This window comes from Pelobates fuscus, chromosome 4 (genome assembly GCF_036172605.1).
Source record: "Pelobates fuscus isolate aPelFus1 chromosome 4, aPelFus1.pri, whole genome shotgun sequence".
NCBI lineage: Eukaryota > Metazoa > Chordata > Amphibia > Anura > Pelobatidae > Pelobates > Pelobates fuscus.
The window spans coordinates 315,908,385-315,935,809 of record NC_086320.1 but is presented as its reverse complement, the minus strand read 5'-3'; the positions used below and the strand labels follow the sequence as shown (position 1 = coordinate 315,935,809).

At 42.8% G+C, this 27,425-nt stretch overlaps 1 protein-coding gene across 2 annotated transcripts in view; it reads right to left on the bottom strand.

Moving 5' to 3' along the window:
• The window catches only part of COLQ (collagen like tail subunit of asymmetric acetylcholinesterase), a 126,040-nt gene that overhangs the window by 11,227 nt on the left and 87,388 nt on the right, over positions 1-27,425 (bottom strand). For both annotated transcript variants that reach the window (XM_063452322.1, XM_063452323.1), the window contains 4 exons: positions 25,978-26,013; positions 24,160-24,240; positions 3,652-3,739; positions 1,153-1,283 (listed from right to left, as the gene is read on the bottom strand). In XM_063452322.1, coding sequence (XP_063308392.1) covers positions 1,153-1,283; positions 3,652-3,739; positions 24,160-24,240; positions 25,978-26,013 — 336 coding nt within the window. The remainder of the gene's footprint in view (positions 1-1,152; positions 1,284-3,651; positions 3,740-24,159; positions 24,241-25,977; positions 26,014-27,425) is intronic.

Sequence of the window (27,425 nt, the reverse complement as noted above, 5' to 3'; positions counted from 1 at the left end):
TTTGTAGCTCGTCTCTGCACTTTTTCTAGTGCCATGATATCCTTCTTTAGAACAGGTGCCCAAAATTGCACAGCATATTCAAGGTGTGGTCTTACCAGCGATTTATTAAGAGGCAAAATTATATTTTCATCTCGAGAATTTATGCCCCTATTTATACATGACAAAACCTTACTGGCCTTAGCAAAGGCAGATTGACATTGCATATTGCTACCTAATTTGTTGTCTATAACAATTCCCAAATCCTTCTCGTGTGTGGTTATCCCTAGTTCACTACCATTTAGGGTGTAAATTGCTTGTGCATTCTTAACCCCGAAGTGCATAACTTTGCATTTTTCTACGTTAAATTTCATCTGCCATTTTAGTGCCCAGTCCCCCAATCTATCCAAATCCCTCTGAAGCAAGGCAATATCCTGCTCACATTTTATTACTTTACAAAGTTTTGTGTCATCTGCAAACACTGATACATGGCTTTCAATGCCCATTTCAAGATCATTTATAAATATGTTAAATAGAAGCGGTCCCAAAACAGAACCCTGAGGGACACCACTTACCACTTTTGTCCAGCTTGAAAATTTACCATTTATGACAACTCGCTGTACTCTATCCTTAAGCCAATGTTCTACCCAAGAACAAGAATATTCATCTAGACCAATTTCTTTTAGTTTGAAGACTAACCTATTGTGAGGAACCGTATCAAATGCCTTGGCAAAATCCAAGTAGATCACATCCACTGCAACACACTGATCTATATTTCTACTTACTTCTTCGTAGAATGCAATTAGGTTAGTTTGACATGACCTATGTTTCATAAAACCATGCTGATTATTGCTAATAACACAGTTCTTCACAATGAATTCCTGAATATTATCCCTTAATAGCCGTTCAAATAATGTTGAAGGTGCTCTGACCCAGTTGTCCAGCCATCACTATTTGACTCTTGTCAAGGTCACTCAGATCTTTTCGCTTAGCCATTGTTTCTGCTTCCAACACATGAAAATCAAGAACTGGTACTTTTAGTGTGAAACTGAATCCCAAAAAATCCATAAAATATAAGGAAATATGATCTTTACTTATTGAGCCGAACATATCACACTGAATGAACCACGTGATTAATATAATTTATGAAGGAATGGGCAATGATAGAGGTCTTACCTTAGCATAATTGTGTCCATTAAAGGATTCATCATAATTTGGGTTATTCAAAGTTGGTGGGTATTTGCAATGACATCTTCCAGGGGGACCAGGAATGCCTCTTTCTCCCTTTGGTCCATTCGTTAGATGCCCTGACAAAAATATTCCATATAATACTATGGTACATGGTACATGCATATTACATGTAAACAGAAGCCTAGCTGAGGCATTGGTTTAATTAGGACTGATACGCTTTATCTGTAATTTATTGGCTCCCTATCAGCTTCTTATCGGTTTGGACCAATTAAATTACTGCTGTTAAATATTGGTTCTAATATCAAAACCAATTACTATCCTTTACATTGAAAATATTGGATGATATGATTTAATTCAATTAATCATTCTCATATTGACAGATAAATGGCCTTATCAGATTTGAATAATGCACGCTATTGATATGTTTTTTTTTTAACTATTTGCTGGCTGGCAAAACTAGGAGAGGTTAATATGACCCCCATGCTAGTACTAGAGAGGTTTTGAACCACCTTTATGCCCCCACTTGCAGCATCGCAGCTGCTGACTGTCATTATAAACTAGTTACCATCTATGTTACTAGCAAATGGGGCAGCAATAGTGTCTAATGGCAGTGAGCAAATGCTGGTATCTCACTGTTTAGATGACATACCACCACCTGTGGCGTGGTGGGAGGGTGCATATCTACTAAATATTGGTGTCACATTAATCCCTATATGCTTTTTTTTATGATTTCAGTGCATATTTTTTTAGCGGTTCTATTTCGAGCAGATTACCAGTTTATCAGGCTCCGCGCCTGGAATTTGGGCTGGCATTAAATCCAGACGAAATTTTATTGAAAAAAAAAATTCCCCGAATAAGATTCAATAATTAATGCTGGTGGAATTATATAATGACCTTAATTAGTTAACGTGTGCTTGACACTGGAGGGGAAGGGATGTCAGGGAGGACAGACTGAGGGGGGACTTGAGCGACATAGGGGGGGCAGTGCTGACATTGACTGTTTCTTATCAGCCACCATAACGACAGACACCAACTATGCACAGACTTGACATTCAGAATTGAACACTGTATGTCTCTGTATGGAATCTCTGTATGTGCAGTGTTTCTGCACATATAGACTGCAAGCACCATGACCACTTCATCTCAGCTCATAAATCCATACTTTGTGACCATGATCTGCATCTACTCCAGTGATGGCTAACCTTGACACCATAAATTGTTTCTGGACTACATTTCCCATGATGCTCAGCTAGCTTTTAGAGCCTAAAAGCTAGCTGAGCATCATGGGAAATGTAGTCCAGAAACGATTTATGGTGTCAAGGTTAGCCATCACTGATCTACTCCATACTTTTGTCTGCATTGCACGCAAACCTACTAGTCTGAATGCAATCTACAATGTCTTTGTATAGTAATACAGTAATTTTGTTTTAATATACCCTACCATTCTTTCATTCTGCATTAAATAACTTGCTGTTGTAGGTGCAGTCGCATACCTTCCAAGAATGGGAGGTATGGAAGCGGGCCCCAAGGAAGCATTATCAGTGATGTGACCACTAACAGATTATCTGGCCGACCCCAGTCTTTAACGTAATGCAAGGAGCGCTCCCTGCATGGTCCTAGTGCTCATCTAATGATGCACTCAAACTGTATTGCTCGGGGGCAGTTCCCCGGTGTTCACAGATACAAGATACCAGGGAGCTGAAGCAGGACGGGACCCAGAAATCAGGACAGTCCTACTTAAAGCTGGACTGTTGGGATGCCTGCAGTAAGGTAAGGGTACAGGAAGCCTATGATATATATATGCAACTGTATTTTCACTTTTTGATGAGTTGGTGAGTTTGGTGAGTTTGTTAAAGGGATACTCCAGGCACCCAGACCACTTCTGCCCATTGGAGTGGTCTGGGTGCCAACTCCCACTACCCTTAACCCTTCAAGTGTAACTATTGCAGTTTTCATAAACTGCAATAATTACATTGCAGGGTTAAGTCCTCCTCTAGTGGCTGTCTACTAGACAGCCACTAGAAGACACTTCCATGTTCTAAGAACACGAAAAGTGTTTTAAAACGATGCTGGACATCCTCACGCTATGTGAGGACCTCCAGCCTCAAGGAAATCCCTATAGGAAAGCATTGAAAGCATTATTCAATGCTGTCCCAGTGGGAGGCCTAATGCGCGTGCACGGTCATTGCCGCGCATGCGTATTAGGTCTCCCCCGCCGGCTGAAATCGGCAGGGGAGGAGAGAAGGCAGAGCCTGACCCAGCGCCGAGGGACATCGGTGCTGGACTCCGGTAAGTCACTGAAGGGGTTTTAACCTCTTCAGCAACTTGGGATGGGGGGTGGGAGGGAGAGGGGCACGCACGAGACGGTCCTGCAATGCCAGGAAAACTAATATGTTTTCCTGGCACTGGAGAATCCCTTTAAGGGCACCCCACTAAGCTCTATACAATAATATCACCAAATGTTTTTTTTAAAAGATTACTTACCTGGTCCTGGGGGTCCAGGAGGACCTGTACTCCCTGGCCTTCCAGGTGGACCCATAATTCCCATTGAGCCAGTTGTCCCCTTGTCTCCCTATAATATGAAAATGGCAGTAGCATACGTTAACATCAAGGCAAATGTTTCATGGATGAAGGTCTAACTTTATTGAACTGGCTTCCCTAATGTTTTGGACTACATCTACCATGGTTCAACTACTAGAGGCTCACAATTTGACACAACTAATATTTTATCTTGCCATCTATCAGTACAATCCATTGGAAAATGTTGCATCCATATAATTTTACCACAGCATCATAATATAATATACGGTATATAATTAGACATGACTAAGAAAAAGAATAAAACGTTTAATTGATGTAGAGGTTTCCCTAAAGTATGTAACACGGAAAGCTTTTTTTGTACCTATATTTTCTACATTTGAAGCATAAGAACGCTTTGACATTTTTTTTGTTTACTCAAGAATCACACATTTTATAATCATCTTGGCATTCCCATCAGTATGGGTAACTCTCTAGATACCAGGGTGATTTCCAAAGTAGGAATAACAAATGTCCCTTGTCCAGAGTCCCTTGGAGTATCTCTAGGTAAGAATGGTAAGGTTTGTGCTTTTTGGATTATTAGTCCCCTATTATAGCTGGTTGTTACCATCTGATAAAGTATGAATGGAGATGTTTGTCATTGTTGGTCTGTTTCTACAATTATCATCCTGTAATTGCCAATAATTGGGACGCTGTGTCGTGAATCAAACAGGCAGGTTGTGGAGTGTTTACCACGTCAACAAATGGTTTCCACGTTCCCCCACTCCAAAACATCAATGAATAATACTAGTGTATAATTCCGTGTGAATAGCAGGGTAACGTTGCTGAGTTGGAATATTTCTCCAGTTCAACTATTTTTGCGTGAATTTTGCAATTTGTTTTTCAATTCACTGTTTTGGTAAACCCTAAAATGTTCTGTGGCTAACTGAAAGACTCTCACGCCATTCAGGGCAGATTGCCCATGCACTCAGTATGCTAAAGTTGCTACGTATGAAAGCGCAGCAGTTTGTGCATTCGCACCTCATTTCCCTGTCAAAAAAACAGCATAGTAATAATAAAGCACAATATCGTGACTGTCCCATGAAACCTGAGACTACTGGGAGATATGATAATGCTCATCTAGAATTTGCACTTGGTCTCCTTTTTTGTTGATAGTCCCACTTGATTTTTATCTTCTTTTAATTCAACACTTGTAGTATATGAATAATTGTTTTATTGGTACTGTGTTACAAAGTTAACTAAATTATAATAACCTAGCAAAAAAAATAAATTTTTGGTGCAATATATTTCACAACAATAGTTGATCAGGCACTCAGAGTAGCAACATGTTGCGATGCACTTGGATATGTTAAGAACACGTTTAATTGTAGCAACAATAGAGACAATGATCACTGTATTTATAGATCAGGAATGTTTTAATTGGCAGCTACAGAGTTAGAGTAAAACAGACAAATGTAGGGACACCCATTACAGAAATTAACAGAATGCATTGTGGCCATTATTTAATAACCTACATAGAACATTTTCAGCAGTTACAATAAAGAAATATATGCAGTGTAATCAATTGATTGAAACTCTGCCTGCTGCAGATTGTCTCCTTGCCAGGTTGCAGGCAGTAAAACTGGAGGCTGCTAAAGTAGACTGAATGGCTTTGTGGCTGCATTAAAGACAATTACTACCAAAGACAGGTAAAGCTTCAGGGCATGGAGAAGGGGTCGTCTCTGGTAGGGAAATGCTAACCCCTTTTAAAGAGCTGATTCTACACACAAAACACCAGGAGCTGCATTCTACATGATAAAGTCTGCCTACTAAAAAATATTACCCATCACATCACAAACTGACTGACAAACCCACGGACAGATCCGGTGACCCATCTTTGCTGGGAAAAGAGAGCAAATGTGGGAAAATGGGGCTGTTGACACTGTAATCCATTTTGGATTCTCCTGGCAGAGGGGCAGGTTAGCATATGACGATCAGTGTGAATAGTTTTAGAAATGTATGTGGTCTCATGAAAGGGTTTCTAGGTTGTCTACTGGTGGTCTGTTAGCAGCTAATCAGCACCAAGTGCATATTATGGATCTGTTCAACACAGTTTGAGTTGCTATTTTTTTTAATATACATTCAGCTATTAGTGAATGTCTTCTTTTGGGCCTCTTGTAACTTATGTTCCTTTCGAACCTATGAGATAAACAGACATGGGATACAACTCTTTCCTGCTAAATAATGTGGGTAACACTGATAAAATACGCACTACTCAGAACATGGATTTGTCAGAAGGACTTTTGCTAATATGACCAAACTCATGCACATCTCATTCAATTACACCTACCACATTACAATTACTGTTATGCATCACCTGCATAACTCAAGTTGGGCTTTGTGAAAACATGATTTCTTGAGTTCTATGCCCAAGAAGGACTTGTCTGTCAACTATCCAATAGTTCCCAGCTTGACATGCAAATGAGCATAGATAAGCTTAATGTGTCGGGCTTCATACTGCATTTCTGCAGAAATCAGAAAAAGTATCAGTGACCAGAAACAAGCCATGGACTTGGCAGTTTTGTCCTTGTGGATCTCATCAGCAGAAGTTAAAGTATCTCTGAGATCCACAAGGTTGAAACAGCAGTCCATGACTTCTTTCTGGTTACTAATCCTTAGCCTTTTAGATCATATACAATACTTTAAATTTTTTTTTTTTAAATGTGGGGGCCAAAACATTATAAACATAATAAAAACGTAATAAAAACGATACAACTCCCCCCCCCCCCACTCGTGAAGGAAACTGACTGCTATTTTATTACAGTCCAAAAAGTTTATTTTATTTTTTTTAAATGCAAGCTATTGGGACACCAGATATGAGTGGTGGCACTGGGCAAGTGGGCACAGTATAAGCTGTGAGCCTGACACACACGCTGGCAGACAACTAACTGCTATTCAATCTATTACAGTCAAAAATTTTTTTTTTTTTTTAAAAATGTACACTACTGTTACACCAGATATGATGTCGCTGATTGGACAGCCATAGTCCAATCTGCTTAAGGTAGATAAATGAACATTCAATTCATGAGTAACAGCTCTGGTGGACATTCCTGCAGTCAGCATGCCAATTGCACACTCCTTTAAAACTTGCAACATCTGTGGCATTGCGCTGTGTGATAAAAGTGCACATTTTATAGTGGCCTTTTATTGTGGCCAGCATAAGGCACACCTGGGCAATAATCATGCTGTCTAATCAGCATCTTGATAAGCCACATCTGTGAGTTGGATGGATTATCTCGGCAAAGGAGAATTGCTCACTAACACAGATTTAGACAGATTTGTGAAAAATATTTGAAAGAAATTGGCCTTTTGTGTACATGGAAAAAGTCTTAGATCTTTGAGTTCAGCTCATGAAAAATGGGGGCAAAAACAAAAGTGTTGCGTTTATAATTTTGTTCAGTGTAGATAGAAATCCTACCCAGATCTTTTTTATTCCCAGGTACATGTGCATGTGTTTATTTCACCAGCTTTACATGTGTACATGTGTACCAAATCCAGAACTAGCATCCCAAAGCCTAACATTCAGTGCACTAGGTCCACAGGGGTGCAACCTTCGGCACTCCAGATGTTGTGGACTATATCTCCCACAATACTTTTACAGACATAATATTAGCAAAGCATCATGGGAGATGCAGTCCCAAATAACTTGAGTGCCTATCCTTGCTCTAGGGCTTGCAGAATTACAGGAGTTCCTGTATTGAGAAATCAGCGCTCATGCTGCTCCATTCTTTCTCTACAATGTCTCCTTAGTAGTTCCTGACCTTCAATCCACCTCAGTCACCAATAACAGACATGCCAGATTCACTGAAGCAATTACTGTTAGTGCATTGCAATAGATTAGAACAAGGATGTGTGCTTCTAGTGATGTACTGCTCTAGTGCAGTGTACTTGACATTATTAGTTGAGGCTGAGAATATTGCTATACTGAGATAGCAGAGTTTAGTGATATGTCTACAGCAGCAATATTCAGGTTTTTATGAAGTATTAAATAATCTAAGGGCCATATTAACAATTTTTCATAATCTTGTCTAGTTTTAATGCCAGCTGAAATCCAAGCAGTTATACCTGACAAAACAAATTGACAGCTCAAGATAAAATGCTGATAATTATAAATCTGAAACATATTTATCTCCCGTTTTAATGACTAACCCTGTTAGTCATTAGTCACTAACCCTGTTAGTCATTAGCAAAAAACGAAAAAAAAACCAACCTATGGAGGTCAAAAAGATCAACATATTCAGTAGATATACCCCCACTCACCATGCTATGAATAGGGGCATTCGAACAGTAAGCAGCCAGCAGATATTCAATGTAATAAAAAAAAAACTATTGCTGCCCAGTCCTTAATAAAATACAGGAAAAACCTGTCACAGGTACCCCCATGCCCACACTCATGGGCATCAGTTGGGGGCTTAAAATTAAATAATTAGGGATGGACATGTTACTGTCCCACCGCACCACCACCCAAGGATGGGGTCTTGAAATAAAAAAAGACTTAGTGTTCCCAATTTAGGGGGGAAAAAAACATTGGATACACCCCTTCACCCCCCACAACGCATTAAAAATGAACCCATGTGAGCCCATGGAGAGCACTGAGCAACATAAGCTATCCCATGCTATGCAAACTTAGTCAGAGCGCATTGATCGGTGGTTCTGTAAATTACTCTGATCAATGATAGTCCCACACAAGTCTTGAGAGAAATGAGCCTTGTCAGTCAAAGCAGTCTGAAAGAGCTTGCATAGCATGGGAAAGCCCTTATCTTTTTTTAATAGTAGCTCCAGGTATTATAGTTTTCTTATTTGGCTTTACAAAAGATAAGTATGTAAAATAAGAAAGAAGAAGAGAAGGAAAGAAGGGACAATAGAGAGAGAGACACACAAGGTAGGTGAGAAAATATGGGGGGAGTTGCAAGTGTAGGGGGAAAATAAGGAGAGAAGGAAATAGAGTGTTGTTTTTTTTAAATTAATATCCCCACTCCCACATATGAGTAGTGACATAATCCCTAATATATTATTTAACAGAGCCCCACCCAACGTCTATGGGTAGGACCTGGAGATTAGTCCCCCATGTATATTTCATTATTAGCCCCACCCACCATTCCTGGGTGGGGGCTGAGTGGAAAAACATACCCGTGTTGCTATATTGAAAACCCTAACCGAAGGCCCACAGTTGAGGCCATGGGGGCCCCTGTATTTTATTAGCAACTGAGCATGGATAATTGCACAGTCTCTAGTTTTTTTTATCACGGTGAGGAGCCGCTCTTTAGTAGCTATACTGTTTGGTAGATATGCCCCCATCCTGAAGGCATAAGGGATGTTTAAAACCTCCCTTAAGCTAATGTGAGGTATTTTCTTTAAAACACTGAGTGACAATAAATAAATAAATAATAATTACAATGGATGAATAAAGGATTTAAACCGCCGATTTGGAAAACATTTTTGATATGCTTAATATATTTGTTCAGGGAAGAAAAGGTATTCATTCAACTCAGATTATTTTAGGGTGGCCGGCAGCCAATTTAAAAAGAGGATTGATGTCTCTTAAGGAGTTTCTGAAAATGGAATAGGAAGTAGCACCTTCTTAATTTAGATGCTGTTTCAGGAATGATATTTATATAGGGATGTCTGCTAGAGATATGCAGCAAATGGTTATGTGCTCAGTAAGAAAATGTCCACCCACTTTCTATAAATCAGTTATACGCAACAATGGTACAATGAAACATTTGTAATTACATTTTCAACGTGTCTGTGGTTGGCATCATTAGCTCACAATACACGTGTTGCATGTTCCAAAACATTTTTCCCCCATAGATCACATTGGTAAATATGTGTACATATGTATTTGCCAGCTCAATTGTTTCTAAATTACACCAGTTTATTATAAAAACTAATACATAATGACTTCAATTATTTCAATAGATTTTACAAGTTACAAGACTATTATTTGAATCAATCAAATCCCCCACATGGCATACTGTGTGTTTCGGGAAAGTGACGCGTAATCATATCCTCCCAGTGCTGCTGTACAGTCCATTATCAGTGTTAAAACATACCTACAAACAGAGGTTTGGATCTGGACAGGTGGGTGAGACTTCAGGGGGCACCGCAAATGATGCAACATTCTTAATCAGTGACGCCCATAATGGGCAAGCACACACAGACTGGATGCGGGGCAGCAGGGAACTATATCAGGAAGGCAGATGGGACTCTAAAATAGGGACTGTCCTGCTGAAAGCAGGAAGTTGGGAGGCCTGCTAAAGGACTCTAAGTAAGCATTAGCCCTTGATTGGCTCGCTAACCGGTGTTATCTTTACCGCACTGATGGTGGCCTTGGTGGAGACAGACATTTTAGTACATATTTAGTATGCTACTCTGGTGTTGCAGGAGCATGGTACATAAAGACAGTGGATATTGTATCAACATTGGTTGAAAGAATGCCAAAAGCTATTATCTACAAAGTTATTTTTGCTTGCATAACATGTAGATCAGTCTTCATTATATAGGGATTTCCCAGTTCTGTTGCTACTGGGATACCGACAAAATGAAAAATTTATTGAGAACCACTGAGTAGATTAAGCATGTGCAATAATTTAGTTCCTAATCGAATTTCGGCCACATTTGGCAATTTGAAACCATGGGAATTTCCGATTTCTTTTCAAACTGAAACAAACCAGAAAATTATGAATTCAGAACTAATCATTTTGGTTCCATCCGTTTTCATAAGGATAGCAAATTAGGGACTTATCCACTAAGCAACTGAAAAGGCAAAATTAAGAAAAGCACTTTTTTTCCCACATAATTTTGCTCTTTCTGCTGTTTAGATAGCTCCCTAATTTGGTACCCTTATGTGGGTTAGCAATTTTAAGGATACCAAATTAGAGAGCAACCTACTAAACACAACAGCTCCCTAACGTGGCATCCTTATATGGGATTACCATATTTAAGGATACCAAATGAGTGTTTAGCAGATAGTTCCCTAATTTGGTATCCATAAATATGTCAATCCAACATACAAGGATAGCAAATTAGGAAGTTACCTACTTAACAACAGAAAAACTAAATGTTTTTGATCTTTTAGTTGTGTTTAGTAGATAGCAACCTAATTTTGTACCCTTGTGTGGGATTGCTATTTTTAAGGAGAGCAAATTAGGGAGCAACTGCTAAACAGAGCACTAATTTGCTATCCTTTGGAATAATGGGAATAATCACGCCTGAATTTTGTTTTGCTTCCAAAATTATTCTGAATTGCAGTTCGTTCAGAATTGATCATATCCAAATTTCATCCAAGCCTAAATCCAAAATTCACAAAACTAAAAAGAATTTCACCCGTGCACATCCCTAGTGTAGATAGCAGCTACTGGGATTCTACTTGTCACATTGGAAGAATATTAAGATACTAAACAATAGGACAAAAAGTCTTAAAATAAAGATACTCTGACTATTCTTGATTACGTCTGAGGAGGCTTCGACATCCATGGTGATTTGCAGCTTTGCAAGTGGGAGCAATTATAAAGTGATAAAGTATTATCTTGCAGATACTCAGCACAGGAAAATCTCATCCAATATTTTATTGTCTTACTGTTTGAATAGGTCTTTCGTAAAGTTCCAATTAGATGAAAATAATCTGTTATATTTTAGCAATAATAAAGGTTGACACTTCCGATTCTTGGTTTTGATGATTGAGGGTTGCTGTTTTTGTTTTCTTAAATGTTTTGTATTTTGTTTTATTAAAGCCTGCATGGAGGAAACGCGATGTCTTTATAGAGTTCCATTCACAGTCTGCAGACATCTATCACTAGAAGCTATGATGTCATATTTGAACTTGCGCTGAGCAAGCAGAGCCACAAGTGGTGGTATAAATCATTTGACATCAGTAGATGTATCAGTTTACTACTGTAGTTTGGAGCATCAGAACATAAGGTTACAGAGTTGACACTTACTTTTTATGGATCAAATAAATCATGTTACACTCCGGGGAACCTCTACCACTAGCAAATATTGACTTAGTAACATAAGTCTCTTAGGCTTTATTCGCTAACTTGTAAATTGCAGTAAACTGACAAGTGAAATAAAGAAACCAGGCCTCAAATAGTGGATATATAGAAATGCAATTTTGTTGTCAACTCTTCACATTTCACAAAAACTCAAAGTTTTAACCTAACATAATTCATAAGTCATTGTAGGGCACATACATAACATAATTTGTTGCAAAATCTGAGTGCATTTTTTTCTATGATCTGTCCAGTTTTTGGAAGGATGAGTTGGCTAATTTCTCTTATGGCTATTCTTTCTGAATACCATCAAAATGGTAATAAGCCCCCATAGCTTAGGTTGTCATTGTTTATCTCATCATTTATTACGTATACCTTCCTGTTGATTGCCCTCATTACCATTACACAGATAGGGAGAGGAGGTAGGATACCGGAGGAAAAATATGCAGTTGCATCATACCTCCCAACAGTCATGATTTGGGGCTTTTTTACCTGCCACCCTGGGTTTTATACCTGGTGGGGAGAATAACACTCGTGTGTGATACAGAGACACTGGCAATGGAGAGAGCATGTCAGTGTCACTGGGAATGCGCTACCTGACAGGGCACTGTTCAGAAGCAGGGCTATTCCTGCAGGAAGGGGTGAGACATAGGGAAGTGGAAAGGTAGGTGTTATGCTATTAACCACAGTGACCAGATCAAATTGTGTTGATGCAAGCAGTGGAGGAAAGTATTTTTTATTAGCATCTCCTTAAGCACCAAAAAAAAAAGAATAAAAAAAATAATAATAAAAATAATAATAATAATAAAAAAAAAATTATATATATATATATATATATAAAATTATATAAATAAAATAACATTTATTATCTTCACAAATTATATATTCATTGGAAAGGGAAATGACATGGTTTAGAATTAACCTGTTATGACAGGTTGACGTTAAATGTGACAAACTCAGCTAGTGATGTACCGAACTGTTCGCTGGCGAATAGTTCCTGGCGAACATAGAGTGTTCGCGTTCGCCACGGTGGGCGAACACGTGCGCGGTTCGATCCGCCCCCTATTCGTCATCATTGAGTAAACTTTGACCCTGTGCCTCACGGTCAGCAGACACATTCCAGCAAATTAGCAGCAGACCCTCCCTTCCAGACCCTCCCACCTCCTAGACAGCATCCATTTTAGATTCATTCTGAAGCTGCATTCTTAGATAGAGGAGGGAAAGTGTAGCTGCTGCTCATTTGATAGGGAAATGTATAGCTAGGCTAGTGTATTCAGTGTCCACTACAGTCCTGAAGGACTCATCTGATCTCTGCTGTAAGGACATCACCCTAAAAAGCCCTTTTTAGGGCTAGAACATCAGTCTGCTTTTCTTTTTTTCTTTTTTTGTGTAATCATATTGCAGTTGCCTGCCTGCCTGCCAGCTTCTGTGTCAGGCTCACAGTGGATACTGTGCCCACTTGCCCAGTGCCACCACTCATATCTGGTGTCACAATAGCTTGCATTTAAAAACAACATTTTTTTTTCACTGTAATAGATTAATTAGCAGTTAGTTGTCTGCAAGCGTCTGTGTGTCAGGCCAACAGCGTGTACTCTGCCAGTGCACACTGCCACTCATATCTGGTGGCACAATAGCGTGCATTTAAAAACCCCAAAACTTTTTTTTCACTGTAATAGATTGAATAGCAGTTAGTTGTCTGCAAGCATCTGTGTGTCAGGCTCACAGTGGATACTGTGCCCACTTGCCCAGTGCCACCACTCATATCTGGTGTCACAATAGCTTGCATTTAAAAACAAACATTTTTTTTCACTGTAATAGATTAATTAGCAGTTAGTTGTCTGCAAGCGTCTGTGTGTCAGGCCAACAGCGTGTACTCTGCCAGTGCACACTGCCACTCATATCTGGTGGCACAATAGCGTGCATTTAAAAACCCCAAAACGTTTTTTTCACTGTAATAGATTGAATAGCAGTTAGTTGTCTGCAAGTGTCTGTGTGTCAGGCCAACAGCGTGTACTCTGCCAACCTCTGCCAGTGCACATTGACACTCATATCTGGTGTCACAATAGCGTGCATTTAAAAACAAAAAACTTTTTTCACTGTTATAGATTGAATAGCAGTTAGTTGTCTTCAAGCGGGTGTGTCAGGCCTACAGCGTGTACTCTGCCAACCTCTGCAAGTGCACATTGCCACTCATATCTGGTGTCACAATAGCGTGCATTTAAAACCAAAAAACATTTTTAACTGTTATAGATTGAATAGCAGTTACTTGTCTTCAAGTGGGTGTGTCAGGCCTACAGCGTGTACTCTGCCAACCTCTGCCAGTGCACAATGCCACTCATATCTGGTGTCACAATAGCGTGCATTTAAAAACAAAAAACTTATTTCACTGTTATAGCTTGAATAGCAGTTAGTTGTCTTCAAGCGGGTGTGTCAGGCCTACAGCGTGTACTCTGCCAACCTCTGCCACTGCACAGTGCCACTCATATCTGGTCTCACAGTAGCTTGCACGCATAGTACCACTAATCCAAAAAAAAAATGACAGGCAGAGGCAGGCCACCCCGCAGGGGCCATCGTGGTCGTGGTGCTGTGATTCCCTTTTGCCCTAGAATAATGCCCAGTTTTCAGAGGCCACGTACCCTGAACTTGAAAAGTTCTGAGGACATAGCTGATTGGCTAACACAGGACACCCAATTTTCGACAGCTTCCGCTCGGAACCTTGACGCACCATCCTCCTCCAGCTTAGCTTCGGGCACCTCTCAAGATAACACTCACCCGCCTGCCGCCACCACCAACACTAGCACCACAGCCGCTTCACTTGGTATGTCAGAGGGGTTATTTACACATCCGTTTGAAGAAATGAGTGATGCGCAACCATTATTGCCAGAGGATGTAGATAACAGGGATATGTCTCAGGCAGGCAGCATTACACACATGGACGTACGTTGTACGTTGTGATGATGATGTTGTACCCGCTGCTGCTTCCTTTGCTGAGTTGTCAGATACAAGTGAAGCGGTTGATGATGATGATGCGTCCATGGATGTCATGTGGGTGCCCGCTCGGCAAGAAGAAGAACAGGGCGAAAGTTCAGATGGGGAGACAGAGATGAGGAGGAGGAGACGAGTTAGAAGCAGGGGGAGGTCGTCGCAAGGAGCTAGTGGCACAGTCAGACAGCATGCATCGGCACCCGGGGTCAGCCCGACAGCACGCCAATCAACGCATGCTGTGTCCACCACCAGAATGCTGTCATTGCAGAGCTCAGCAGTGTGGAATTATTTTTTTGTATGTCTGCCTCTGACAACCTGTACTCGATTGTGCAAAAGGAAGTAATGGCATGTCTGGCACACAGTGTTGGGGCAAGGGTCCATCTGACCACTGATACCTGGTCTGCAAAGCATGGTCAGGGCAGGTATATCACCTACACTGCACATTGGGTAAACCTGCTGACGGCTGCCAAGCATGGAATGCGTGGCTCTGCAGAGGAGTTGGTGACACCGCCACGACTTGCAGGCAGGCCTACTGCCACCTCCTCTACTCCTCCTACTCCATCCTCTTCCATAACCTCTTCGGCTGAGTCCTCTTCTGCTGCTGCGTCTTGCTCCACATAAACGGCACCCCCCCCAGCTCCCCAGGTACTATTCCACATCCCGGATACGGCAGTGTCACGCCATCTTGGGTTTGACTTGCTTAAAAGCAGAGAGTCACACCGGACAAGCACTCCTGTCCACCCTGAATGCACAGGTGGAAAAGTGGCTGACTCCGCAGCAACTGGATATCGGCAAAGTGGTTTGTGACAACGGAACAAATTTGTTGGCGGCATTGAAGTTGGGCAAGTTGACACATGTGCCGTGCATGGCACATGTGTGTAATCTGATCGTACAACGCTTCTTGCATAAGTACACAGGCTTACAGGGCATCCTGAAGCAGGCCAGGAAGGTGTGTGGCCATTTCAGGCGTTCCTACACGGCCATGGCGCACTTTGCAGATATCCAGCAGCGAAACAACATGCCAGTGAGGCGCTTGATTTGCGACAGCCCGACACGTTGGAATTTAACACTCCTAATGTTCGACCGCCTGCTCCAACAAGAAAAAGCCGTTAATGAATATTTGTATGACCGCGGTGCTAGGACAGCTTCTGGGGAGCTGGGATTTTTTTTGACACGTTACTGGATGCTCATGCGCAATGCCTGTAGGCTCATGTGTCCTTTTGAGGAGGTGACAAACCTAGTCAGTCGCACCGAAGGCACCATCAGCGACATCATACCATTTGTTTTCTTCCTGGAGCGTGCCCTGCGAAGAGTGCTGGATCAGGCCGTAGATGAGTGTGAAGAGGAAGAGTTATGGTCACCATCACCACCAGAAACAGCCTTATCAGCATCGCTTGCTGGACCTGCGGCGGAAGAGGGTTGTGAGGAAGAGGAGTCAGAGGAGGAATGTGGCTTTGAGGAGGAGGAGGAAGACCAACCACAACAGGCATCCCAGGCTGCTCGTTGTCACCTATCTGGTACCCGTGGTGTTGTACGTGGCTGGGGGGAAGAACATACCTTCATTGAGATCACTGAGGAGGAGGAACGGGAAATAAGTAGCTCGGCATCCAACCTTGTGTAAATGGGGTCTTTCATGCTGTCGTGCCTGTTGAGGGACCCTCGTATAAAAAGGCTGAAGGAGAACGACCTGTACTGGGTGTCCACGCTACTAGACCCCCGGTATAAGCAGAAAGTGGCTGAAATGTTACCCAATTACAACAAGTCGGAAAGGATGCAGCATTTGCAAAATAAATTAAAAAGTATGCTTTACACAGCGTATAAGGGTGATGTCACAGCACAACGGGAATCTAACAGGGGAAGAGGTGAAAGTAATCCTCCTCCTCCAGTGGGCGATACATTCGACTAAAAAAGGCCTGATGAGATGAGCTGCCTTGGGCTAAAAATGGTCCACACGCTGCTGTATTTTAGCTCTGAATGCCGGTTGACTTGCGTGAGTTATCCGCCACCAACTAGGGTTCAAGCCGCAATGTTTTAGGGCACTTTCTGCCTGGGAAACAAACATAAATTTTTCTGGCCGCTGCTATAGCAGCGGCTGCAACAATACCTAATTTTTCAGGCATGTGTACATGCCTAATTTTTCGGGCCTCTGGTGCTGCACTGTGGCTTCAAAAACCAAACAAAAAAAAAAGGCACATAACAGGGATTAAACTGATAGGAATAGTCAGGGCCGGATTAAGAGCCCAGTGGGCCTGGTGCTGATAATTATGATGGGCCTAATTAAAAAATCTTATTGACCAAAAACACTAAAACAGTCCTACCTCCTAAGCGCCATGTATCTGATGGAGATGATGCTGTAGGGAAACTCATAGGATGCAACTATGAGAAAACACATACCCTTTGCTAATCTCATGCTTTCATCTTTCAAGTAAACCCATACCCCCTAACAGCAGTGTCCAGTAAAGCAGGAAGTCTATGGATGCGGTAAAAGGGTGGGCTACTGACACAAATCACATAACCAGAACGGCCGAAAGGGCGAACATACACAAAAAGGGGGAATGTCTGTGTCCCTATGTCTCCCAGTCCCTTAGTGTTTGTGTCCTCATGTCTCCCAGTGTCCCCATGTCACTAGGGGACATTGAGAGACATTGGGACACTGGGAGACATGGGGACACAGATACTAGGGAACACTGGGAGACCTGGGAAATCTGAGACTCTTGGGGACACTGGGTGGCAGACACGAGGGGACACGGGGAGACATGGGGCACTGAGACACTGTGATATATAGGGGACACTGGAGACTTGATAAAAACCTGGGTACAGGTCAAAATGTTGCGGTGTCCAATAAACCTGCTTAAAGCTATCACAGTGAGTGCCTGAGATTTTTTTCTTTTATACTAGGGGACACAGACACTACGGGCACAGAGACACTACGGGCACAGAGACACTACGGGCACAGAGACACTACGGGCACAGAGAGACATGGGGCACTGAGAGACATGGGGCACTGAGACACTGATACATAGGGGACACTGATACATAGGGGACATTGGAGACTTGATAAAGACCTGGGTACAGGTCGAAACGTTGCGGTGTCCAATAAACCTGCCTAAATCTATCACAGTGAGTGCCTGAGATTTTTTCTTTTATACTAGGGGACACTGAGACACTAGGATACATGGGGACACAGAGACATTGGGAGACTAGGGGACTTTGGGAGTCTAGGGAACACTGAGACACTAGGGACACTGGCACACTACAGACACTGAGAGACACCAGGGACACATGGGGATACTGAGATACTAGGGACACTGGCTGGGAGACATGGGGACACTGCCATGTCTCCTATGTCTCAAAGTCACCCAGTGTCCCCATGTCTCCCTGTGTCTCCATGCCTCTGTGTCCCCATGTCGCCCAGTGTCCCCTAGTGTTTGTATCCCCATGTCTCCCAGTGTCCCTTAGAGTCTGTGTCCTCATGTCTCCCAGTGTCCTGATTTCACTAGGACACTAGGGGACACTTAGAGACATGGGGACACTGGGAGACATGGGGCCACTGAGCCACTAGGGACAGTGGCTGGGAGACATGGGGACACAGACTAGGGGCCACTGGGAGACATGGGGCCACTGTGTCCCTAGTGTCTCAGGGTCATGGGTGTCCGAATGGGGGGGTAAAGTGGGGTACTTGCCCCCCCGGATTTTTCAGCTTGTGCTGCTATTTTTCGTTTTAGTGTGAGAATACAGTGCAATACCAGCGCTGGCCAGTAGGTGGCGCTGTGAATGGAGAAAGGCAGGAAGCTACAGCTTATCCCTGCCTCTCTCTCATGACTGAAACCGCAGGGGAGCAGCACAGAGGCAGCCTACAGAGCAGGTAAGTGAGGGATGGGGGCTGGGGGAGACCGCATAGAGGAAGGTAAAGTAGAAGGAGCAGAAAGGTTCTGCAAGGGGCAGGAGGGGTCAGCAAGGAATAGAAAGGGGCAGCAAGAAGCAGGAAGGGGTCGAAAGGTTTTCAAGGAGCAGGAGGGTAAAGTAGAAGGAGCAGCAAGGAGCAGGAGGGGTCAGCAAGGAGCAGGAGGGGTCAGCAAGGAGTAGAAAGGGTCTGCAAGAGGCAGGAGGGGTCAGCAAGGAATAGGAAGGGGCAGCAGGAAGGGGTAGGGACGGTCTGCAAGGAGCAGAAGGGGTCACCAAAGAGTAGGAAGGGTCTGCAAGGAGCAAGAGGGGTCAGCAAGGAGTAGGAAGAGGCAGCAAGGAGTAGGAAGAGGCAGCAAGGAGCAGGAAGGGCAGCAAGGAGTAGGAAGATGCAGCAAGGAGTAGGAAGGGGCAGCAAGGAGTAGGAAGAGGCAGCAAGGAGTAGGAAGAGGGAGCAGGAAGGGTCTGCATGGAGCAGGAAGGGTCTGCAAGTAGCAGGAAGGGGCAGCATGGAGTAGTAAGGGGCAGCATGGAGTAGGAAGAGGCAGCAAGGAGCAGGCGGGGTCAGCAAGGAGTAGAAAGGTTCTGCAAGGGGCAGGAGGGGTCAGCAAGGAGTAGTAAGGGTCTGCTAGGAGTAGGAAGGGGAAGCAAGGAGAAAGAAGGGGCAGAAAGGAGTAGCAAGGGTCTGCAAAAAGCAGGAAGAGTCTGCAAGGAGCAGGAAGGGTCTGCAAGGAGCAGGAAGGGGCAGCAAGGAGCAGGAAGGGGCAGGAAGAATCAGAAGGAACAGAAAGGATCAGCAAGGGGCTGCAAGAAGCTGGAAGGGGCAGAAAGAAGCAGGAAGGGCAGTTAGAAGCAGGAAGGGTCTGCAAGAAGCAGGAAGAGCCATCAAGGAGCAGGAAGAGCCATCAAGGAGCAGAAAGGGATCAGAAAGAGAAAGGAGCAGAAGGGCGCAAAATAAGCAGAAAGTAGCAGAAAGGTAAAGGAGCAGAAGGAGCCTCAGAAGACAAAGAAGACTGTGTCAAATGAAGGAGAAGAAAATGAGATTGGAGCACTTCATTCTGGACACCACATCATAAGGCGTTGGTACCTGGGCCTGGCAGGGAAACTTTGGACCTTCTCATCTCCCCAGGTAAAAACAAACAATATCAGTGTTAATGTGTTCACTTTTATTTACTGAGTGTCAGCAAACACAGAGGGCCGCTGGGTAGGGGTGCCGCTGATTGGCTAGATGGGTCAGCTAGCACTCTAAGCCAATCAGTAGCTCCCCATTCATAAAAACGTAAAACATTTTTATGAATCGGGAACTAGCGATTGGCTTAGAGTGTCAGCTGACCACTCTAGCCAATCAGCGGCACCCATGCCCAACGTAAATCTGCACTTCCTGACACTCTGTTTCAGAAGTCGAATACCACTGAGCGACCTGGAGATCTGGAGCTGAAGGAAGCCTTTGGGGGTAAACCATTTGAGAGCGGTTTCACTCCTTCAAAGAAAGAGCACCCAGGGGCCTCCTTGCATCACAGCATTTTCATTTAGATAAAGCTGTTATGGTGACCAGAATGTTCCTGTAATTTGATGAAAGGAACACTATAGTGTCAGGAATACAAACATATATTCCTGACACCATGTGAAAATGACTATGCTCCTTCCCTTTAATGACACTGTCAAAAAGGGGCCAAGCATGGATGTCATTACAATTATGTCCCCCCCCCCTGCGGACGTCCATGCTCAGGGTCCCCATGTTCCCCAGTGTCCCAATGTCTCAGCGTCCCCATGTCTCGGAGCTGCTGTCTGGACTCTCTGTGCAGAGCTGCTCCCCCGCGGATCAGTGAGTAGAGAGAGGCAGGGAGGGAGATGCCGTAACGTCTTTTCACTGCCTCTCTCCACACAAACAGCGACCCCTACTGGCCGGCGCTGGTATTGCAGAATAATCTATGTTTATACTGAGACAGACATTTGTATTGCCGGTATTACTGCAATACCGGCACCGGCTAGGCAGCCTCAAATACCTGAGAAATACTTCTGAGAAATACCTGGCAACCCTAAGAAATACATGAGAAATACCTGGCAACCCTAAGAGTAGTGTGTAAAAAAAAAAAAAAAAAAAATGTAAAAAAAAAAAAAAAAGTTTTTTTTTTTTTTAAACCAATGGGCCTATTCCATGGGCCTGGGCCTGGAGCTGCAGCTCCATCAGCCCCTATGTTAATCCGGCCCTGGGAATAGTACTACTTAACACACCACTCCTATCTGGTGGCACATTAGATTGCATGCGCAGTGCCCCAAATTTGAAGTAGGAGGACCGACCAAGCATCTTTTTCCATCTCCCAGTTCCTAAAATCGATGCCATATACACGTCCCCTGATAGGGCGCCAGCTCGTTATTCTCTTGGGCGCCAGCTCGTTATTCTCTTTTTCACTTCACTAGGGACACTTTACTGCACTATGGGCACTTAGACCCACTCTTTGTCTTGCACAGTGTTATTCCTAGCCAGCATCTGTGATGGGAAATCAGGCAGTCATCTAAATGTTTAGATTGAGCTTTAGCTTAGAACACCCTTGAAGGTGTTTAAGGAGATTAGGGATAGTTTAGAGGATTCTTCTTAGACCTCTCTGAGTCTTTATAGCCCTTCTACCTATCCAGCATTTCTGGAAACTAGCTAAGAGAAAGGGTGGCTGTGTGTCTGTGATACATTTAACTTTATATCACCTTATTGACACTTTTTATGACAGCATCACTCCGGTCTCCATACTCTCTGCCTATACTCATCTATTTAGAGGGAATTTCCTTGCCCCTGGCAATATTATATAATAGGTAATATTATTACCATTATTACACAATTAGCCACTATAGGGGAATGAGTATAGTATCCCTTTGTTATTTATAAATGATACAATAACGACTTTTGTCCATTACTCAATTTACTTTAACAAAGGGTACTAACCATGGTATTAGGAAGCATTACTCTGCTTTCCCTTTCTCCCTCTATTATACACCTATGCTCACTAGGATTTGTAGGTATCACTTTATTATAGTTGTCTAACCTTTTCCTATGCCAGTTTTAGATCTCCTTCTTGGGAGATTTTTCCTTTTTTCAGTTTATTAGCATACCTGGGTACAAGCCCTCGGTGGGGCTGGCACCACCACCTGACCACATTTCCTCGTTTCTTCCACTTATACCGCTTTTTCCATCTTTGAAGGGGTTTGGCGAAACAAGGAAATAGTCCTCTACTCGTAACAGGGATTAAACTGATAAGAATAGTACTACTTAACACACCTTATAATAACGCACAGAGAGGCAACGCAGAGAGAGAAGTCTGAAGAAGAGGAGTCAGAGGAGGAAGGTGGCTTTGAGGAGGTGGAAGACCAAACACAGCAGGCGTCCCAGGGGGCTTGTTGTCACCTTTCGGGGACCCTTGGTGTTGTACGTGGCTGGGTGGAGGTAGAGACCTTCAATGACATCAGTGAGGACAAGGAACGGACATGGCTTGCTTGGTATCCAACCTTGTGCAAATGGGGAGTTTGCGGTTGTGCAAATGGACTGTTTGTGGTTGTTTGCGGTGCGTTAAACTGGGAGTTTGGTCTGTCACTGTGAAGCGGGCGTAACCCTTACACTACCTGATCGATACAACATCATACAGTAGGTCCCCCCATCATTATTTTTATGGCTCCCACCCACCGCTCAAGGGTGGGGGCGGGCGGGAGGACAGTAGGTCCCCCCCATTGTGATTTATGGCCCCCACCCACCGAGCAGGGGTGGGGGCCGGGGGGAGGACAGTAGGTCCCCCTCCCCCCCCTTATCCTTATTTAGTGAATATTCCCTATTCTGCTCTGTGTCAGTGTGTATCAGGGTCTCTGAGGACAGGTGTCAATCCATATCTGCCAAGTGACCCTATGTAGGAGGAACAGTCCCTATTCTGCTCTGTGTCAGTCTGTATCAGGGTCCCTGAGGACAGGTGTCAATCCATATCTGCCAAGTGACCCTATGTAGGGGGAACAGTCCATATTCTGCTCTGTGTCAGTGTGTATCAGGGTCTCTGAGGACAGGTGTCAATCCATATCTGCCAAGTGACCCTATGTAGGGGGAACAGTCCCTATTCTGCTCTGTGTCAGTGTGTATCAGGGTCTCTGAGGACAGGTGTCAATCCATATCTGCCAAGTGACCCTATGTAGGAGGAACAGTCCCTATTCTTCTCTGTGTCAGTGTGTATCAGGGTCCCTGAGGACAGGTGTCAATCCATATCTGCCAAGTGACCCTATGTAGGGGGAACAGTCCCTATTCTGCTCTATGTCAGTGTGTATCAGGGTCTCTGAGGACAGGTGTCAATCCATATCTGCCAAGTGACCCTATGTAGGGGGAACAGTCCCTATTCTTCTCTGTGTCAGTGTGTATCAGGGTCCCTGAGGACAGGTGTCAATCCATATCTGCCAAGTGACCCTATGTAGGGGGAACAGTCCCTATTCTGCTCTGTGTCAGTGTGTATCAGGGTCTCTGAGGACAGGTGTCAATCCATATCTGCCAAGTGACCCTATGTAGGGGGAACAGTCCCTATTCTTCTCTGTGTCAGTGTGTATCAGGGATAATTAGGATAGGTGTCAATCCATAACTGCCAAGTGACCCTATGTAGGGGGGACAGTCCCTATTCTTCTCTGTGTCAGTGTGTATCAGGGATAATTAGGATAGGTGTCAATCCATAACTGCCAAGTGACCCTATGTAGGGGGAACAGTCCCTATTCTGCTCTGTGTCAGTGTGTATCAGGGATCATCAGGATAGGTGTCAATCCATATCTGCCAAGTGACCCTATGTAGGAGGAACAGTCCCTATTCTGCTCTGTGTCAGTGTGTATCAGAGTCCCTGAGGACAGGTGTCAATCCATATCTGCCAAGTGACCCTATATAGGGGGAACAGTCCCTATTCTGCTCTATGTCAGTGTGTATCAGGGTCTCTGAGGACAGGTGTCAATCTATATCTGCCAAGTGACCCTATGTAGGAGGAACAGTCCCTATTCTGCTCTGTGTCAGTGTGTATCAGGGTCCCTGAGGACAGGTGTCAATTCATATCTGCCAAGTGACCCTATGTAGGGGGAACAGTCCCTATTCTGCTCTATGTCAGTGTGTATCAGGGTCTCTGAGGACAGGTGTCAATCCATATGTCAAGGTGGCAATATGTCATGTCAGGTGTCAATCCATATCCATTGTGATTTAGGAATGTAAGGTGATTTATGCCCTTTATGGATTAAAACCAGACTCTGCATCAACTGTGTAATTTTCCATGGGAGTTTTGCCATGGATCACCCACCGGCAGGCCACAGTCCAGGTGTTAGTCCCCTTGAAACAACTTTTCCATCACTATTGTGGCCAGAAAGAGTCCCTGTGGGTTTTAAAATTCGCCTGCCCATGGCGGTTCGCCCGGTTCGCCGGTTCGCGGAAGTTCGTGTTCGCCGTTCGCGAACCGAAAATTTTATGTTCGCGACATCACTACACTCAGCCAGATCATTCAGTTGATTTCAGTAAGGGGTAGATGAACAATATTTTAGGTACCTGCTTGCCTCGTTTTCCTGGTCTTCCAGTCGGTCCTCTGTTTCCAGGAACTCCTGGTTCTCCTTTTGGGCCCATTTCTCCCTTTTAGAATAATCAGGAAGAGAAATATTAGCACACATATCATGTACATATTTTATGTATAATTGATCCTTGACTAATTACATTTTAATTACCACACTGAAAAAAACAATTTCTTAGGTAGATGGTCTACGAAGCAAACAAATTAAACAAAAAGTGCTGTAGCAATTTTCATTAAAGCGGCTCTGTCACCACCGCATCAAAATACTCAGATTGACTATTTTGGAATTTCACTAAAATTCCAACACAGTCAAAAGATATTCTGAGACAAAGAAGGGACCCATGTAGGAGAAGAAGCTCTTTCTATGGAGAATACCATAGTCTTGTTGGATCCTCCATAGACATCAATGCTGTACTCTAAGATAGAGTGCCACCAGACCCCCAGCGGCGATGTCATCATTGGGGGTCTTTATAAATCATGCAAAGACCCCAGACGGTGAAAGAGCCACTTTAATACCTGGAATACTAATATAATGCTAACAGTAAAATGGGAGAGCTCATTCACTCCCTGCCTGTAGGATGGTATATAACCCATTTAAACTTCCTTTACTGTTTGAAAGTAGGGGGAAGCTGATTTGCATCAGAATTGTAGACAAAAAAAATAAGTGAAATGGATTATTGGTAGAGAAATGTGTTCTTCTGCCGGCTGCTAATCAGTCCTGGAGTATAAATGACTAAATGCTGTTTTGTTTTGCATAGTATATGAAAGTAAAAACGTGTAAAAATTATTTTGTCTATAAAAGGATTAGTCCATCCCCTCTCCAAATATTGATATGATGGGAGATGAGCTAGAGAGAGCACTGCAGTGTCCATTTCTCCCTGGACCCTCTCCCAGCATACGACTAAGTTAATGCAGCTGCACAAAGTAACTCTCTGTGATGCACTGAGATTAGGAGCCCCGCTGTGCAAAATAGCTTTTATTGCCTGGTGTGTGATGTCACCAACCATGCAATATGGGATTTTAAAACATGATCTACCTCTTATTGGATACACAGCAGATAGGAAAATAAATGTCTGTATATATTTATTCTCTTCTACTGATTCATACAGAGCTATTTGCGAGCAACCTGACAGATACTGAATCATTTGTTTGATTCCTGTTTCATAACTATGCCAACAAGCCTTTACATTAATTTTCAGGTCTTAAGCCCATGCTTTCGTGCTATAATTCTTTTCTTTCAGGGATTTACACCATGTAAAAATAGCAAAACCGAAAACAAACTCACATAGCATACTCGAGAAAGCATTTGTTCGGCTTTAACATTACTCATATTTAGAAATTATATGATTAGTGCAGCTAACCAAATTGCTTCCAGAAAACGTGGCTATATTTACCATCGCTATTAAGGGATATAATGTGGATAAAGCAAATAGACTGCAGCCAAAAATAAATAATACACAAAGCTTCAAGGTGACATTAATTCATACACCAAAAGAGGCTTAATCTAGCATGATAAAAGAAATCTGCTTTTCACGGCTCAGCAGGGACACAGCATGATATACTGCCCGCAGATGGTTCCACAGTATGTTACTGTAGATATCAATAAAGAAAATTATACTGTTAAGCCATTAGCCAAAACATTACAACTGCCAGAAAAAAATGAATTGAACCGGAGGGATTGTGCAGTTCTGCTAAAAATATGGTACTTCTTCTGTTAAGAACAAAATCACTTCAAATCCAGAAAGAAAGAAAAACTAAGGGGTTATTATGTTTTCTTAAATTGTTACAACATAATTTACCTTCTGACCAAGCATTCCCGGGAGGCCCATATATCCCTGAAAAAGAGACATGTATAAAAATACAAGTTAATTATGCTTTGGAGATGTCTCCCACTTAATGCACATTAATAAAAGTCGTTATTTTGATGTACTATTAATAGGGCGTTTGACATGAACAAAACATAGACATACAAACTGCATCTATATGCTAGAAAATTCTTCGGCGAATGTATATGTTAAAAAATACACTTACTTGGTAAGTTTATTCAGTACATGTAGGCATTTGATCATTAAAGAGACACTATAGTCACCAGAACAACTACAGCTTAATGTAGTTGTTCTGGTGAGTACAGTCAGATCCTGCAGCCCTTTTGATGTAAACACTGCTTTTTCAGAGAAAAGGCAATGTTCACATTGCTGCTTAGGGACGGCCACAAGAGGTGCTTCCTCTGCATGCAGACACTGAACTTTCCTCATAGAGATGCATTGGTTCAGTGCATGTCTATGTGGAGATGCTGTCTGTGGCGGATCGGGGGCAGAGCCAAGCGCCAGGTGCTGGGAATAAGGTGAGTTTTCACCCTATATAAGGGCGGCAAATAGGGGGGCAGAGGACTAAATAGTAGTTTTAACACTATATGGTCATGAGTACATGTTTGTGTTTCTGACCCTATAATGATCCTTTAATTTAAACACTGCTTTTTTAGAGAGTAGAGGAATAACCCGAATAAGACAATCTCATAAAGACAAAAAACAGGAACCCTTAATAATCAGGGAAACCTTAAAACAGTAAAATAAATTAAGGAAGCCCTAACCTTTATTGGTAACTAAGGGTAATATAAAATTATTTGCAAAGTCTATGCACAATAAATACCAAAGTGGTAATGTACATTCCCTGTAAAAGACTGTGGTAGATACTCTCAATTATAATAGGGGTAACTTTTTTCGAGCTACCACCCAATTGAAACAATTCATACAGGGTACAAAAAGATAAAATAATGGTACTAGAAAAACCTATATACTACAGCTACAAATGCAAAGAGAGGGATCATGACGGTCAGCTCCCCTAAATTAATCAAAGTAACACACCAGAAAGTATATAAAGGCTGTGATATATATAAGCCCATACATCACGATGCAGCTGATAAGCCCTTAAAGCTAATTGTGATATAAAGTGATACGGATGCCTAGATAATAAGTTATATCACAGTAGATAAAGGAATAGGAGTGCTAGTAAAAGTAAAGAATAAAGAGGAAGAGGGGAGCAAAATAAACACACATATCCCTAAATCAACATGCTATCCCTAAGTACCTCGGCACCGTAGAAACCAACTAGCCCTTGGGTATCTAAAAAGTGCACATTAAACCAAAAACAGTGCTACCCATAATGTGTGAAAAAAACAAAGTGAGCTACCAAGACCCGACGCGTGTTTCAATGTGTTTGTATTCCTGTCACTACAGTGTCTTTGTTT